Genomic DNA, 18417 nt, shown 5'->3' with positions numbered 1-18417 from the left:
AAGAAAAATAAAAGCAGATCCCTACCTCATAACATATTTTTAAAATTTTACTCAAATGGATCAAAGATGGAAATATGAAAAATAAGGTAACACAAGGTTAAAATACAAACGACTGACTGAAAGATATCTGTAACACATATAAACTTGGATAGTATGCAGAAGTACTTTTATTTTATTTTATTTTTGTAAAGAGGATTCGGGGACTTCCCTGGTGGCACAGTGGTTAAGAATCTGCCTTCCAATGCAGGGGACACGGGTTCCATCCCTGGTCAGGGAACTAGATCCCACACGCATGCTGCAACTAAGAGTTCGCATGCCACAACTAAGGAGCCCGTGAGCTGCAAACAAGGAGCCTGCCTGCTGCAACTAAGACCCAGAGCAACCTAAGAAAATAAAAAAAAATTTAAATTAAAATAAAGAGGATTCAATAAAATAATTTATGTAAATACAAAGGACAGTGCCTGACACTTAGTAAGCTCTAATAAATATCTGTGACTAACCTTACCTTATAGATAATATTATTAGGAATGCTTTGATAATATGGAATTAGCTGAGTTGAACTGGGGAAAGGGGTTGTGAGAATGTTCCCTGGGTTCCCAGGGAACCCTGTTCCCAGGGTTGACAGTCCTGGTTAGGAGGCAGGGGGTTGGAAATGAGTTAGGAAGCTATAAGTCGGGGTGCAGCATAGTGAATAAGGTGTACAGGACGAGGGTAAAGGTAGGAGCTGGGGACGCAAAGTGTGGGCATAGGAAAGAGTACGGAGCTGTGTGAAGTGGATCCTGAGGCGTGAGAGCCTAAGAAGCAGTTGGGGGCCGTGCAAGTCCCGCAAGGCTCTTCAGCTCTCAGCTTCGGAAGCCTAAGCCGCTACTTCCACGGCTCCTCGGAATGCGCTGTTCTGTCCACTTCCTTGATGGTCACCCTTCCTCCCTTTCGTCCATTCCCCTCCCCATCGACAACCCCAACGACCCTCACCCGGGATAATGGGCCTCGAAGAGCCACCTCTGCCTCAGATCCTGGGCCACAAACCCATTATCCTGCCAATTCTGCTCTCTGACCTCCGCCTTCTGACCCAAAGCGCCACTCTTCCGCCTCCCGAAGTCCGTGAATTCGTTCTGGGGCCTCAAGAAGCCGCTGTTTCCGGAAATGACTCCCACCTAGGTAAGAAGGCATGTGCTATTGCCAGGAAAATACATTCGGTGGTTTATGTATATTTCACTCGTTACAAATCTCCTCTAGAGAGAGCGGAATTTAAACTTCCGGGTCAGCTTCCATGCATTCTAGGGAATGTAGTCCTTAGTCTCCACGCTTCACTCCTTTAGCCCAGAGTGAGGGAGCGTCGCGAAAGTAGACGGTTTAGGGACCCTTCTCTTTGGCTCTCCAAAGGGGGAAATTGGTGAAATATTTGCACTGAAAATAATACAAGGCCGATTTCTCATTTTCCAAGAACTCTCCTCCGCGGAAGGTTAGAAGTATACGGGATCCGTCCCTCCTTGACCTTTAAGTGGGTAGCAGCTAGATGGTCTCTTAGTTCGCCTCAGGTCTCCGCCTGTCTTGGTGTCCCGCCCCCTCTGCCGGAGCCCGCACCGCCGATTGGCTAGGAGCACTTGAGCGGCGGAAGCAGCTGGCTCGCGCGGGGCCTGCGGGGAGGGGGAGAGTTGTGAAAATGGCGGCGGTGGTGGAGGTGGAGGTTGGAGCAGGTGCTGCCGGGGAACGGGAGTTGGATGAGGTAAGAAGAGTTGAGAGTCGAGGAGAGGAGAGACCCAACCTGAAACTGAAGGGAGGGGAGGGGAGGTATCGGAAGTGGGGGTCCTAGGAGAGATGGAATCCTGAGAGGGAAGGAGCCAACAGGAGACGGGTGCGGGGAGGGGGAAATCTGAGGTACCCTGGACTCCAGGACTCAGGGACTCGGAGGCGGTCGTGGGGCAGAAGACTTGCAGTAACCTCAAGGGTGGAGTTGGAGGACAGGAAGAGAAGCCAGAGGGGTTGGGGTGTTAAGATTTGGGATTATTAGGTGGGGGTCCTGGGAGGATTAGAGGGCCGCCAGGTAGCTTGAGTTGGAGGGGCGTGGGCTCCTGCAAGGGAAAGCCGGGTTTTACTGAGGGAAGAGACTCTGTCTAGGTTTTCAGTGGGGCTGGGGACGCGGACCGCGGAAGAGTGCTTATCTACTAGTATTAGGGCTTCGGGTTATGTTTACGTAAGAGCTCTTTACATTCTAGAACTTTGTACATAATGTGGGCTCAGTGAAGTTTTGGTCATCGAATGATAGAACGAATGGATGCATGGACAACTGTATATCGGAATTCACTCATTCACTCACTTAACAAACAACAAGTATCCCCTTTGTGCCGAGTCCTGGGCTAAGTGCTAGGGACCTTCCCATTGAAGAGCTCACAGTATGGTGGTGGGAGACGCATAAGAAGACTAGTCATTGCATCGGAGGTATAATGGTGGGACTGAGAAGAGGGGACCAATTCAGTTTGGGCTAGGGAAGGCTTCCCAGAGGAGATGAGTCTTAACAGATAAGTGATTCTCTCTCCCTCTTTCTTTTTCTTTCTCTCTCTCTCTCTCTCCCCCCCCTCCCCTATCCTCCCACCCGCCTCCCTTCTTCCCTCCTTCTAGACTTAGAAGTTCTTTGAGAGTGAGCTCTTGAGGGTATATGTCCCCTTTACCTACATAACAGGCATTTAACAACTGGTGTATTCAATTACCAGTGGTCCTTGAAGGAAATCACTAGGAGGAAGGAGACATTGAGTTTGAAGGGATGAAGGGACAGCACTGAGAAGCAGAGAGAGGTGAGAAAGGAAAGGGAAAAGATTCTGAGGCCAGAGGTACATTCATGGCTAGGGGTGCTTGTGGTTTTGCCCATGACAGCATATGGACGGCAGGGAGAAATAGGAGAAAGGGGATTGATTGTTGGGGATGGAACCAGTGGGATCTCTGAGGGATCAGAATCTTAGAGGCCCTGGCTGTGTGTTGGGGGTGAGGATTGGGGATGAGGCCCAGAGAAAGAGAGTAGAAGTCGACTTGAGAAGCAAAAACTGTTGTTTGGTGGTGGGATGACTTGGAGGTTTTGGTTTACCTGTTTGGGAACATTAAGGTGGAGGGGAGGAGACTGAGAAACTGGCAGGTGGTCAGAGCAGGGAGAGATTTTTAAAGAAGCATTTTAGACCCATATCTTTCAGTCACTAAAGACCAGGGATGTTTGGATGCCACTTGGTTGGTGAGGTGTGGTAGTCGTGGAAATGACTTCCAAGACCCCTTTCAGCTTTCAGTTTCTGTGATTATGGTTGGTTGTAGTTCAATGAGATATATTTGAAAGTGCCTTGAAAAAGTAAGTACTGTATTTAAGTTATTATACATGGTTTGTTAGTCATGGGCTCTCCTTTGGGGGGGCAGATTTCAGTTACATATATCAGGGTTCATTGAGATAAAGAGCAAAAGTTTTGGCAAAGGAGAAAAGAACTTAAAGTTTTGATGTTAAACATTTTTGATTTTTGCGTCTTAGCTTTTTTTCCCTTATGGTTTTAAGAACTTAAGAGCTTCTATTATCATAATTATACTTCCAGAGAGTCATGTCTAGAGGTCAACTTTATATGTAACCACTAGCATTTATCCCAGAAACTTCTGTTCCTTGTTTCATTTACTGAGAAATAATATAATCTGTTGTCTGAAAATTCTGTGTGGATGGTTCTATCCTTTTCCTTGTGTGTTTAAAAAAGTAACTTTGAGAAGCAGGAACAGACATCCCTTCAAGCTCAAAAAAAAGGAGGGGTGGGCAGGGGTATGGTCTGGCAGACCTTAGTTTGTGAGTTTCTTTCGATACTTCTATCTCCCCAGCTGTTTCTTAGTAGCCTTAACTAGTGAAAGAGAAGGTGAAATCCATCCTTTAATTTGTAATTACGGGGGTCTACTGTGTTTTATGCACTGGGAATCCAAAGATGAGTAAGACAGGATCTTTACCAATTTATAGTGTAGAGAAGAGACATGCAAATGGCCCACTGCAATACTAGATAATTGCTGTAATGGAAGTGTGTAACAGATTCAGTGGGGCACAAGAGACAAGCACTCAAGTCTGCTGGGGGATTCAGTGAGATCTTTATGATGGAGATGGATTTGAGTTGAAAAATTAAAGGTTAGGTTTATAAAGAAGCATATGGCATCAGAGTTGCTCTCCTGTAGTACCTTCTGCTTGGTAGAGAGACTATTGTGGAGCTCAGATTATAAAAGAGTAATGGATAGCCTAGCTAAGATGCAGTAGGGTACTCCTTGCCACTTCTTTGGAAAGATTGCATGCTCTGATTTGTTCTCTAGGATATTGGGCCTGTGTTTTCCAATATCAGATGCCGTTAGCATGATAACTAGTCTGGAATAGCAGCCATCAGTTTATTTATGTTCCTTTTGTCCGTTTCATTATTACTTTCTATAGTATTTAGTTAAGGTAATTAAGACTTTGCTCACTGCTTCTGTTTTTGAGAGGAAAAGAGCTACCAATAGAAAAGCCTGCTGTTTATTGAGCCCTTACCATAAACCAGCCCCTGTTTAAAGCCTACATTATCTCATTACTGACAGCAGCCCTGTGAATTAGTTGGTGTTTACCGCATTTTATAAATGACACTGAGGCAAGAGAGGTTAAGTAGCATTCCTAGGATTCCACAGTTTGTGAGGGGAAGTGCAGATTCCATCCCTGGTCTGCCTGTGCTATACTGAACTAAGTTTTACACCGCCATACTATACTGAACGCCTCGGTTCCATTTCTCATGCCAGACTCATCTTACCAAAGTAAACTACCTTTTTCTTAATATACAAAAGTCCCATCTCCGGGCTTCCCTGATGGCGCAGTGGTTGAGAGTCCGCCTGCCGACGCAGGGGACACGGGTTCATGCCCGGTCCGGGAGGATCCCACATGCCGTGGAGCGGCTGGGCCCGTGAGCCATGGCCGCTGAGCCTGCGCGTCCGGAGCCTCTGCTCTGCAACGGGAGAGGCCACAACAGTGAGAGGCCCGCGTACCGCAAGAAAAAAAAAAAAAGTCCCATCTCCAAAATGTGAAGCAGCATTTCATTCCTGAGAGATTCAAAGTGGGGGTTAACTAAAGGAATATTGGTTTTTCTACACAGGTCGTTTAATTTACCTATAATTTGAATTCTGCTGAACCCCTGGTCACGGGGAGTGATGAGCCCAGTGGCAATTAGGGAGATGAGAGATGGGTCTAGCCAGCTCAGGCTAGGGCTGGGTATTAAACGCTTTGATGACTGGCTAAGTTCTTCAACTTGCTAAACCACAGGGTGCTTGAGAATGTTAGGGAGGATAAAGCATGGGTACCAGCTTGGAGGCCCAGAAGCAGACCTATTCTGGAGCCAGTGAGTTCCTTCTTGAAGGGGGACCTGGCTAACCATGAGAAGAATTGGAGGCATCATCTTGGCACAGAGAGCTGGTTTGGGACCTAAGGTGAAAAAGCACTTCTACATCCAATCAGGGCGAGCCTGCCTGCCTGGCTAGTGCCTGTGAATTCCGGATGTGTCTACTCCCAGTAATTGTTCATCTGCCAAAATGATGTGATATTATGCAGAGTAGTGAGTAGTTTCCAGCTCAAGTTCAAAGCAGGTATCTCACCCTACAGCTAACTTGAGTTATTATTGCCTTTAGTGTGTAATTTCCCTCTTCTGGGCCTTGTTTTATTCTTGTTAAAAGAGGAGATTGGACTAGATTGGTTGTTTTTAAACCTTTAGTCATGAAACCCTTTATTCAAAAAAAAATCTCACTTTGAAGCCTTGTGGTCCTTGAAGGGACTCAGAACCCCTTGAGTATCTCAAGCCACACTTTGAAAATCAGGGAGCTTTCTCTTACTGCCAACTGATTGGGTGACCCTACTTTATGTTCCTTCAGCCCCCCTGTACTTCCTCTAACCCAGCTCTACCAAGCATTATTTTAACTGTCTGTCTTCCCCACTAGACTCTTAGCTACATGAGAGCGGAGTACAAGTCTATCTTGCTCATTGTTGCAGTCCCTTCACTCAGTATGGTGCCTGGCATAAAGGTGATTATTATTTTTGAGTAGTGGTAATAAGCTCCTCTCCTTAGTAGTATGTGCTTTTTTATTGAATGTTTACAGCATCCCTATGAGATTTGAACTATTGGACTAAGTCATGACTAAAGCTCTAACATACTGTGTACCATGTTTCTGATTACCGCCAGGTCTTTGTTTGTGCTGTCCTGTCTGCCTAGAGTACCTTTCCTTTCCCCCGTGTCTTTCCAAATCCCACCTGTACTTTAAGCTTCTAGCCCAAGGCTCTCTTGCTTTGTAGAACTATTCTGATTTACAATGATATCTTCTTTCCTTGTGTTTCATAGTTTTCTCTGTGTTCATTTATCAATTCATCAAACTTTTTGGAAGCACCTTCTGTATGCCAGGTACTGTGCTATGCTTGATCATACCAAGATGGGTAATGTGTGATAACTGCCTTCAAGGAGTTCACAGACTAGCCTGGGTGGACAGAGAGTGATAAATAAGTACAAAAATGTGTCACAGGTGCTGTGTCAGTGGAATATGTGTAGTGGGTACATCAAGGAGGAAGTAGCAGTCTGTTATATCTTCTCAGGGAGGCTGTAGAAGTTCCCATTCCCATGCTTCTTCAAAGTAGTAATCTTGGACTGTTTTGTTTTTCCTCCTGTGGGTCTCTCCCTGTAGACATTTGATAAATGTTCCTTGTTTCCAGGGATTTTTTTTCTCTAGGAATTCTTGGTTAAAGCCAAGATCTTATTGAGGAATTGACGCATGTGTGACTGAAGTTTAATCTTGGACATCTGACCATATATCTTTGGATTTTTTTTTTAAAGACGTGTAAAATGAGTAGTAGCATAATGTAGTGGGGAAAAAAACTAGAGTAGTAAACAATAGACCTAGATTCTAGACTAGAAATAGCAGATTTTGTTTTATCGCAGAGACAGCCAAATGATAACAGCTGCTTAGAAGGTTGTGTTGAGAAGGTTTCTGAGGCCAGGGTTCAGCAGGAGAGTGCTAAAGGTGAAATGATATAGAGTACTTACTCTGTGCCAGGTCCTGGTGCCAAGTATTTTATATGCATTATCTAATTTCATACCACAACCTTACAAGGTAGGTATTATGATGGTTATGTCCATTCTTCAGATATGGAAACTGAGGCATAGAGAGTTTAAGTAATTTGCCCACTGTCGCACAGCTAGGTAAGTGACAGAGGTAGGGTTCAAATCCAGGATGACTCCTACATCTGTGCTTTTAACCACTCTGGGCAGTGTGAGTACTGTATGCTTCCCATACTGTCTTATGTTAGACATTTCTACTATATAAGTGTAGGACTTCATTTACAGAGGTGATTTGACTGGGGTAACGCTATTTGTCAGTCTCTCCCATGAGACTGAGTTCTCCTTGAAAGCCCTATCCATCCTTATATCCCTGGTGCCTGACATAGAGTATGATTCAATAAATGTTTGAAGATGCCAACTCATGAAAGATTCCATACCTTAATTCTTTTTTTTTTTTTTTTTTTTTTTGCGGTTCTTGGGCCTCTCACTGTTGTGGCCTCTCCCATTGTGGAGCACAGGCTCTGGATGCGCAGGCTCAGCGGCCATGGCTCACGGGCCCAGCTGCTCCGCGGCATGTGGGATCTTCCCAGACCGGGGCACGAACCCGTGTCCCCTGCATCGGCAGGCAGACTCTCAACCACTGCGCCGCCAGGGAAGCCCCATACCTTAAATCTTCATATGTGAAATGATAGGTTTGGACTAGATGACCTTCTAGAGGTTTCCCACAGCTTTGAAAGTCTTGGATCCCAGGATTTTACTGTGCCTTGTGTTTCCTACAGTTTCTTTTGGGTACTCGGTGGATACTAGGGAATAACCAAATGAAGGTATAATTATTATTAATAATCTGTGCAAATAATCTTGGGATGAGAGAAGAAAAAAATGGTGATAGGGAAGTTATACACAAAAAGGCCTACATGTAACCTCCAATTCTGTAACCTTTGTCTTTTTGTGCAGTCAGAGTCTCATACTCTGGCAGACACCCTATTTGCAGACAGTCTTTCCTTCCCATTTGGTTTCCCATTATAAACCTCCCATCCCCAGCTCTTTTTTTAGCTGTGCCACACAGCATATGGAATCTTAGTTCCCCGGACCAGGGATTGAACCCACGTCCCCTGCATTGGAAGTGTGGAGTCTTAACTACCGGACCGCCAGAGGAGTCCCTCACTCTTACTTTTTGCAGTCATTTGTTTGGTTAACCCATTACTTAATAACTCATCTACTTCCAGAAGGAATTTAAGGTGTCCTCTGGTCAATAAAGGAGGGTAGGAGAGAGGAAGAAAAAATGAAGAGGAATGCTCTAACTTCTTGAGTGCAGGGACTATCGTTTTCATCTCTCTACATTCCTCAGTTCTTGGCGCATAGCAGACATTTGTTGAATAAATGAGAATGTTTGTAGATATGGATTCTACTCAGGTTTAAGGAAGTGTTGACTAAATTGCAAAGGTTAACTGATGTACTCTGTTCTGGCAATAACACAGTAGTGCCTGACAGTACTATTTGCTTATAAACTGCTTATGAAGCATTTTCGTTTTTAATTAGTGCCATATTCCTCCTTACCAGTGAGTCATAGGCACAGTATCTGAGGACCTGCTTTCCGCCCCAACAGCACTCTGTATAGACATCTATCAACACTTACCATGTTGTTTTGTTTGTCTCCCCCATCGCTCAGTGAACTCCTTGAGGGGACAGAACCATACCATTTTTCATCTCTGTGTTCCCAGCACCTAATCTCTCTCAGCGGCTAGCACAGAGTAGATATTCAGATGCTTATTGAACTTGAATCCTTTTTTTAAAAATAAATTAATTTTATTTATTTTTTGGCTGTGTTGGGTCTTCGTTGCTGCATGTGGGCTTTCTCTAGTTGCGACGAGTGGGGGCTGCTCTTCGTTGCCGTGTGTGGGCTTCTCATTGCAGTGGCTTCTCTTGTTGCAGAGCACGAGCTCTAGGCACACGGGCTTCAGTAGTTGCGGCACTCAGGCTCAGTAGTTGTGGCTTGTGGGCTCTAGAGCGCAGGCTCAGTACTTGTGGCGCACGGGCTTAGTTGCTCCATGGCATGTGGGATCTTCCCAGACCAGGGATCGAACCCGTGTCCCCTGCCTTGGCAGGCGGATTCTTAACCACTGCGCCACCAGGGAAGCCCTGAACTTGAATCTTAAATCTAGTCCATCCACCCATGTTGAACACTCCCAGCAAGTGAGCACCTCGTCTGTGTTTAAATCCCTCTAATGATAGGGAGCTTATCATTCTGTGGTCAGCCTGTTCCCTCTTCGAATTCCCCTGTTGCAATATTCTTCATACTGGGCTAGAATTCTTATTTCTATAGCGTCACCTTTTTAGTCCTCCTTTTCCAGATCCTGCTTCTTTGCATCTTTGACCCATGGAGGCACATGCACTGACAGAGAATGCCTCTGAGGAGTTTAGTCTCAGTCCACCTGGAGCTATTTTTCCTGAAAGCTTACTCCATGAAAGCCAACCCAGGATAAGCCATCCAGCATCATTCCTCTTCTCTATTTTATTTTTGTGTTTTCCCTTCTTGAAGTCATTTGTTATCTCTCTGCTCCTCAGAGGAAAATCTGTAGGTAAACATAAACTCATTAGTTCCCTCTAAAGTGCAGCTTTCCCAGGAGGATGCTGAGTTATGACCATGGGGCTTTTGGTCCTGAGCAACTAGGGAGAACCAATGGGGAAAGGGGAAGCTGGAAGCAGAGAGCGTAGCCCTGCCAAGGTTTGTGTTCCCTCTGCCCTCCTTCCCCCTTCCCAGTAGGATATTCTCAATAACTGAATGTGTCTGTTATTAAGGAGGTCTCCAGTGGCATTTTATTTTCCATTGCCCATAGGATTGAACCTAACCTCTTCCTGAGCCTGTCATTTAGCGCCTTGCAGAAGCAGACTTTTATCCTTCTATTTTAATGATAACAAATAATAGCTAACTTTTTTATTGCATACTGGTATAATGCCAGGCGTTATACCAAGCATTTTACATACATTAACTCTTTTAATTATATTTTAATACTATTATTGTCTTCACCTTCCGGATCAGTGAAAACTGAGGCACTGCCAAGTAATTTATTCAAGGTTGGATAGCTTGTAAGTAGACTTGGGATTTGAACCTGGTGATGTGACTCCATGATCTCTATTGCTGGTGTCCTCTATAACATGGATTTACTGTTTTCAAAATTCACCATATATTTATTGAGCATTTAATTTTGCCAGATACTTTATTTGGTCTTGGGGATTCATAAATGGTTAAAGAGACTATCTGTGCTCCAAAAGAGTTTATGGTGGGGAGAGGGACCCATCAAGTGATAATGACGATGTAGTGTGATGAGTAGAGCTATATACAGGTATCACAGGTGCATGGGAGGAGTGTGAAAGTGTATTTGGGAGAGTTAGGGGAGACTTCAGAGATGATATGTCATTGGGCTGATTCTTAAAGGAGGGATAAAGTTTATCATATGGCTAGGAGGCTGGTTTACACCAAGCTAAAAGCACATATATGAAGGAGTGGAAGCATGATATCTTTAAGCATACTATTAAACATACTATTCTCCACTAATAAAACATTTAGTGATACCTGCTTGCTTTGTGCAAGCTACCGTGTTAGGTACTTAGGTTGAGAGGAAAGACGCTAATTCATGTTTCATACCTTCAAGGAGCTTATACAGTTCAGTTAGAAAAATAGTACATGTAGTCCAGTTGGAAAGGCTATAATTATAAAATAAGTTCTAAATACCTTATCAATTGAAAAAAAAAGTGCTATTTGGGAAGTAAATCTCATTGGAGGGGTTAGGGAAGACTTCGTGGAGAAGGAGCCACCCGATGATTTAAATTTCACTATAGAGAGCATCAGGAATAAAGGCCCCAAGTAAATGTGAGAAAGAAGGATGCGTTTGGGGAATCAGCAAGTAAGAGAGGACTAAGTACTAAATCTAGAAACATGGGTTGGAGCCAATATGAGGTTGACTTTATTTTATTTTAAATATTTATTTATTTATTTATTTATTTATTTATTTGGCTGCATTGGGTCTTAGTTGTGGCACGTGAGATCTTTCGTTGTGGCGCGTGGGATCTTTTGTTGGCGGTGCGTGGGCTCTTCACTTAATTGTGGTGCATGCACGGGATTCTCTCTAGTTGTGGTGCGTGGGCTCCAGAGCATGTGGGCTCTGTAGTTGCGGCACGTGGGCTCTCGAGTTATGCTGCACCCTGCAGCACGTGGGATCTTAGTTCCCTGACCAGGGATGGAACTGGCGTCCCCTGCATTACAAGACGGATTCTTAACCACTGGAGCACCAGGGAAGTCCCGAGGTTGACTTTAAACACCAGGTTGAGGAGTTAAGATATATCCATTCATTCCTTCAGTCAGCAATTATTGAGTGCTTGAATATGCCAGATATGGTGCTGGGGACACAAACATGGAGACATGGCTCCAGCTTTCAGGGGGCTAATAGTCACATAGCGAAAGACGGACATGGAAACAAATGATGGTAGTGTATTATAAGTATGTGTTAGGTACTGTGGTGACAAAGGAGGGAGTGATTAACTCTCCTTGGGGGAATCATTAAAGACTTAACAGAGAAGATGCTTGAGATGGTTCTTGAGGAGTAAGTTTGAGTTCAGTAGGTAGTCAAAAGTCTGTGAGGTATGGAAGAGTGGTCCAGCAAAATGAAAAGATACGCAAAGGCTTGGAGGCATTAAACAGCCTGGAATATTCTGGGAACTGTAAGAATGCCTGCATTACTGGAGTATAGGTTAAATGTAGGGGGATAGCAGTGAGTGATAAGGTTGGCGAGGCTTTTCTAACAACATAAGAAGAAGCTTGGGCTTATAACATGTTCAGATCTATGTCTCAGAATGATCAAGTCTGGTGGAAGTGTGGAAGTTATTTTTGGAGGGCTCAGCTTGGGGAAAGGAGAAGAAATTAGTTGGGAAGTACTGCAGTCGTCTAAGAGATGGTGGGGGGCTTCCCTGGTGGCGCAGTGGTTGAGAGTCTGCCTGCCGACGCAGGGGACACGGGTTCGTGCCCTGGTCCGGGAAGATCCCACATGCCGCGGAGCGGCTGGGCCCGTGAGCCATGGCCGCTGAGCCTGCGCGTCCGGAGCCCGTGCTCCGCAACGGGAGAGACCACAACAGTGAGAGGCCCGTGTACCGCAAAAAAAAAAAAAAAAAAAAAGAGATGGTGGGGATCTGAGCAAGAGCAAAGGCAGTGAGGGTGGAGAAAAGTGAGTGGCTATAAAAATATTAAATAGCAGTGCTTCCACTGTTTTTTTTTCCCTTTCCATTCCACTCCCTAATTCATTCACTCACACATTCATCAAGCATTTATTAAGTATGTAATCTGTATTGTTTATTCATTCTTCCCCTCTTCAAATACTTGTGACTTCAGGATGTCAGGAATATTCCTAGGTCCAGTAATTCAGCAGTGAACAGGACAACCAAGGTCCTTGCTCTTGTGAAGTTTACTTTCTAAATGGGGGAAATGCAAGTAATGAATAAGTAATAAGCAGGATAACTCCAAATGGTGATAGGTGCTCTGAGAAAAGTAGGGTGATAGGATAGAGAACGACTAGAGGAGAGGTGCTACTTTTAATACGGTGGTTTATGGAATGCCTCTGAGGAGGTGATATTTGAACTAAGACCTGAATGAAGAAGACTTAGCAATTTGAAGATTTGGAAGCATAAGTGTGTCAAGTGGAGGGAGAAGCAAGTATAAATCGGTGGGAACGAGTTAGGCATGTCTTGGGACCAAAAAAGAAGGCCAATGGGACTGAATTATAGTGAGCAAGAGAAAAATAGTACCATATGAAGTCAAGGAGTTTATAGCAGAGTCAGATCTGTAAGGCCTTGTAGATACTGCTAAATTTGTTGAATTTTATTGAGAGTACAATGAAAATTTTGGATGGTGTTAAAAATAGGAGTGAGGTGAGCTGATTTGCATTTTTCAAAAAGATCTTTCTGGCTGCTTTGAGGAGAACGGATTGTAGGAAGGCTTTCGAGGAGGGTAGTTAAGAGACTATTGCAGTAGTCTGGGTGAGAAATGATAGTTTTGGAGTTTGGGGGCGGGGCGGGTAGGGTGGCAGAGATGGAGAAAAGTGGATGAAATTAGAATATGTTTTGAAGTAGAGCCTACAAGACTTGCTGGTGGATTGGATATGGGACGTAAGGGAAAGAAATAATCAAGCTTGACTTTCAGGTTTTATGAATTTGTTTTGCTTTGACTTGTAGTTGGCAACACCATGGCTGATGTTATTGTGTACTGAAACAGGATGGACTGGGAGAAATTTTTGTTGGGCGGTGGGGAGGAAATGCAGAAAAATTTTGGCCATGTTAAGTTTGAGATGGCTACATAAACATCTAAGTGGTGTTGTTAATTTGGCAGTTGGAAATATGTGCTTAGAGTCAGGGGAGAGGTCCGGACATTGGTCTGGGTCTCTGAAGATCTGGCTTTTTATACTAGCTCTACCACACAGTTGTTACGTGATACAAGTCAGTACGACACTCTGAGTTGCAATGTTGTCGGCTTAAAGTAATAATGAAGTTATTTGTTATGCCAGCCTTATGTATATGGTGGGAAAATCCTTTTCATTCATTTATCCATTCATCAAGTATACCCTGAGCATTTACAAAGGCACTGCCTTAGCTGTGAAGGATAACGAAGACATAGGCCCTACTCTCAGGCTGCTCATAGTCCAGTGGAAGAGTTAGTGAAATAAGCAGATGTAATAACTGCTGTAATACAGAGAAGCACAGAGCTCTCTGGGAGCACAGAAAATGGTGGGAAAGGGATCAGGAGAGGCTCCCCAGAGAAGCAGCACTTTAGCTGATGTGGAAAATGACTAGAAATTAACCAGCCAAAGAGAGAGGCGGAGGGCCCTCTAAGCAGGAGGAGCAACATGTGCAAGGTGGGAGGTGAGAGGGAGAGAACAGCACTGACAGGTCACTGTATAAGGTATAGTATTATTGGAGCATCCAAGTAGGAGGTGGGGTGTAATGAGGAAGTAGGAAGACTGGAAAGGGAGGCAGGTATAAGATCATGTAAGGCCTTATATGCTATGCTAAGGAGTTTGGATTGGAGAAGGGATTAAAGAGGCAGCGAATGGTGGCTCAGTGGTTAAGAATCCGCCTGCTAATGCAGGGGACAGGGGTTCGAGCCCTGGTCTGGGAAGATCCCACATGCTGCGGAGCAACTAAGCCCATGTGCCACAACTACTGAGCCTGCACTCTAGAGCCCGCGAGCCGCAACTGCTGAGCCCGTGTGCTGCAACTACTGAAGCCCACGCTCCTAGAGCCCGTGCTCTGCAAGAAGAGAAGCCACCGCAATGAGAAGCCTGTGCACTGCAACAAAGAGTAGCCCCTGCTCGCTGCAACTAGAGAAAGCCTGTGTGCAGCAACAAAGATCCAACGCAGCCAATAAATAAATAAATAAGTAAGTAAGTAAGTAAGATGTAAAGATGATAGCCAGAAAAAAAAATAATAATAAAGAGGCAGGGAAGACATACCTTAATCCAGGCAAGTAGGGCTTCCAAACTTTCTAATTCCAAAGTGCATGTGCTTTCCGGTGTATTATACATAGTGCAGGGGAGCATATGTTAAGTGCCAGGCAGACTGGAGTCAGATCATGGCCTTGTGTGGTCACAGGAGAGGTTACTCTCAATGCTGTCGTGGAGGGCACTGTGTGGCCTACTGAGGAGTTCTTCCTTTCTCTTATAGGCAGCATTGGCAAACCAGAAGATTTTGAATTTGAGTGACACAGTGACTAGCAGGAAGGGCATGAAGTTGAAGGGCCTAGATTATGTTTGTAGCTTGAATAGTATTATAGAAAGGAAGAGATGTTAGAGACATTTCCTGCCTCACTGACCTAGGCCTTCTGGTGCAACGAGCCATGTTCTTCAGTTTTTCCTTCTCCCCAAAGCTTCCTTCAGTCCTATTTGTATTCTGTGTTAAGTTTGGAAAGTATTTACTGTTGGCTATTAATGATCACGAAGGATTTCATGTTAGTGCTTAAGAGGAAGAGTCACTTTCTAACTTAGAAACCACAAAGGATGGAGCACCTTTGCCAGCTGTACATCACTGATGTGGTCCAGATACCAGCCTGTCTCTCTAGATCAAGTTTGAGCTCCTTAAGGAGAAGAAAGGGCACTTCAGGCAAAGCCAGCATGTCATTTAGTGCTGTCATGTGCTTGATATCTCCCACTGGCTAAGGGAATGGAGGGAGGGGGCCAGTTTTCTAAGTAATAGAGCATTTTGATGACTACTTCTGAGCGTGGGCCGCTGCAAGAATGGCTTATATAGAAGTTGCTTCTTATTCTCAGAGAGCAGCAGCTGTCTCAGGGGTAACTGGTAGTAGCCAGTATAAACAGGTAAGTTCTGTTGGTTTCAGATGGCTTTCCAAGTTCCTCTGGATTCTTTTGCAACATCATCCCCACTGTCTGTTCAAGTGAGAGTTACTCAGTCTCTGTGTATTTCCAAGGTGTGTGCTTTGTGTCTAGCGCTAGGTGTAAAGTGTGAGGGAGATGCTGAATGAGTAAGGCATTATTCTTTTTTAAAAAAATAAATTTACTTATTTATTTTTGACTGTGTTGGGTCTTCGTTGCTGTGCATGGGCTTTCTTTCTCTAGTTGCGGAGAGCCAGGGCTACTCTTCATTGCGGTGCACGTGCTTCTCGGTGCAGTGGCTTCTCTTGTTGCGGTGGCTTCTCTTGTTGCAGCGGCCTTTCATTGTGGAGCATGGGCTCTAGGCGTGTGGGCTTCAATAGTTGTGGCTCGTGGGCTCAGTAGTTGTGGCTCGCAGGCTCTAGAACACAGGCTCAGTAGTTGTTGCGCATGGGCTTAGTTGCATGTGGGATCTTCCTGGACCAGGGCTTGAACCCATGTTCCCTGCACTGGCAGGTGGATTCTTAACCACTGCACCACCAGGGAAGTACCTAAGGCATTATTCTTGTCTTCAAAGCAGTTAATGTGATGTAACATCCATTTAACATTTATTGAACACATACAATGTGCCAGATTACGTGCTAGTTCTTTGAAATGCAAAAATTAGTAAGAATCAGATGATCCTCAGACCACTTAGGATTGCTAAATGGGAAAAAATATTTGCAAACCATATATCTGATGAGGGACTTGTGTTTGGGATATGTAATGAACTCTTACAACTCAACAAGAAAAAGATAAATAATCCAATAAAAAATGAACAAAAGATCTGAATACACCAAACGATCTGAATAGACCTATCTCCAAAGAAAATATATAAATGGCCAATAAGCACATGAAAAGATGTTGAACATCATTAGCCATCTGAGAAATGCAAATCAAAACTACAGTGAGATACCACTTCATACTCACTATGATGCTATAATCAAAAAGACATAATAACAAGTGTTGTGGATGTGGAAAAGTTGGAATCCTCATACACTGCTAGTGGAAATGTAAAATGGTGCAGCTGCTGTGGAAAACAGTTTGGCAATTCCTCAAAAGGTTAAGCGTAGAGTTACCACATGACCCAGTAATTCCACTCCAGATATATACTTGAGAAATAAAAACATATGTCCCTATAAAAGCTTATACACGAATGTTCATAGCAATATTATAATAGCCCAAAAGTAGAAACAACTCAAATGTGTATCAGCTGGTAAATGGATAAATAAAATGTATGTCCGTACAATGCAAGATTACTTGTCAAGAAAAAGGAGTGAACTACTGATACATGTTGTAACATGGATGATCTTTGAAGAACATTATGGTACATGAAAGAAGCCAGTCAAGGGACTTCCCTGGTGGTGCAATGGTTAAGAAGCCGCCTGCCAGTGCAGGGGACACAGGTTCGATCCCTGGTCCAGGAAGATCACACATACCACAGAGCAACTAAGTCCATGTGCCACAACTACTGAGCCTGCACTCTAGAGCCTGTGAACCACAACTGCTGAGCCCACGTGCCACAACTACTGAAGCCCATGCGCCTAGAGCCCGTGCTCCACAACAAGAGAAGCCACAGCAATGAGAAGCCCGCACATCGCAACTAAGAGTAGCCACTGCTCACCACAACTAGAGAAAGCCTGCGTGGAGCAACGTAGACCCAACACAGCCAATCAATCAATCAATCAATAAACAAACAAAAGTAATTTTATTTTTTTAAAAAAAGAGGCCAGTCAAAAAGACAGCATATTGTATGATTTCGTTTACATGAAAGGTCCAGAATAGACAGATCTATAGAGATATAAAGTAGATTGATTAGTGGTTGCTTAAGTCTAGGGATAGGAATAGGGAGTTGGCCAGTGGGCTTGAGCTTTCTTTTTAGTGTGATGGAAATGATTTAAAATAAGATGGCTGTACAACTCTATAAATATATGAACAGTCATTGAACTGTCCACCTGATATGGATGCTATACCTCAACAAAGCCTTAAAAATAAGAAAAGATCCTTGGCCTCAAGATGATCAGAGTCTAGTGAGGGAAACAGAAACAAGTATAAAAAGTAATAAATGTGACCTTAGAGGTTTGTGCAAATTGTAAATTTCTTCAGGAGAACAGAGGAGGAAAGGAATTACTCCACCTGAGGAGATCTACTAGACTCTAAACTCCTTGAGAGTGAGAGCTGTTATTTATTGTATCCCCTGTCTAGAGCTTAACATATGATCAGTTAACAGTTGTTGAATGGGTGTGTGAATGAATAAAGTTGGAGAATGTGTCACAAAGGAGGTGATATTTGAGCTACATCTTAAAGAAGGAATAGAAATGGACTAGACAGTGAAGGTGAGGAAAGAATTCTAAGGAGAGAAGACAGCAGCAGCCAAATCACTGAGGGATAAAAGGGAAGAGCACCTTAGAGTGGTAAGTGGTTTAGTGTGGCTGGAGTAAAAGCTGTTTATTGGAGGTGGTGAGATAAGTAGCTGGTTATATACCACATTATGAAACACCTTGTGTGTCATACAAAGGAGTTTGGACTTTAATCCAAAGGCAGTAGAAAGTTATCCAAGTTTGTCAAAGTAGGGGGCTGATGCAGTCAGATGTGTGTCTAATAAAGATTACTGTGGCTGCTCCTGTTATGAATCTGTACTGGCAAGATTTGCATCAGGGAGATCACTCGGAAGTCACTGCAGGTCTAGGAGAGAGCACGAGATAAAGTCTGAACCAAGAATGTGTGGCAATGAAAAATTGGAGGGAGATTTCATAGGTGGGTAGATGTGATCAGCACATGGATAGTCCAGATTTAGGGCTTTAGGAGTTTCACAGAAAGCTGTAGAAAGTTCTGTTCTGGAAGGGCTCTGTAAGAGGTGACATCTGGGTTGGATCTTTAAGGATGGGTAGAAAAGTATAGAGTGTATTAGAGGCTGGAGTGCATATGGGAAAGAGTAAGAGAGGAGGGCC

At 44.0% G+C, this 18417-nt stretch overlaps 1 protein-coding gene across 2 annotated transcripts in view; it reads left to right on the top strand.

The window, feature by feature from the left end:
* The first annotated feature begins 1637 nt into the window (after nucleotides 1-1637).
* RNF121 (ring finger protein 121) overlaps nucleotides 1638-18417 on the top strand; it is an 82547-nt gene continuing 65767 nt past the window's right edge. The window contains exons 1-2 of one of the 2 annotated variants that reach the window (XM_082659071.1): nucleotides 1673-1726; nucleotides 2620-2652. Coding sequence is in view for 1 of the 2 variants with exons in the window: in XM_082659072.1 (XP_082515198.1) it covers nucleotides 1664-1726 (63 nt within the window). In the remaining variant the exon portion in view is untranslated. Of the gene's footprint in view, nucleotides 1727-2619; nucleotides 2653-18417 lie in introns of both variants that reach the window. The other variant, XM_082659072.1, reaches the window with a different exon arrangement.

This window comes from Grampus griseus (assembly GCF_964374135.1).
Source record: "Grampus griseus genome assembly, chromosome: 8".
In the NCBI taxonomy this organism is placed as follows: Eukaryota; Metazoa; Chordata; class Mammalia; order Artiodactyla; family Delphinidae; genus Grampus; species Grampus griseus.
This window is presented reverse-complemented; position numbering and strand designations above follow the sequence as displayed.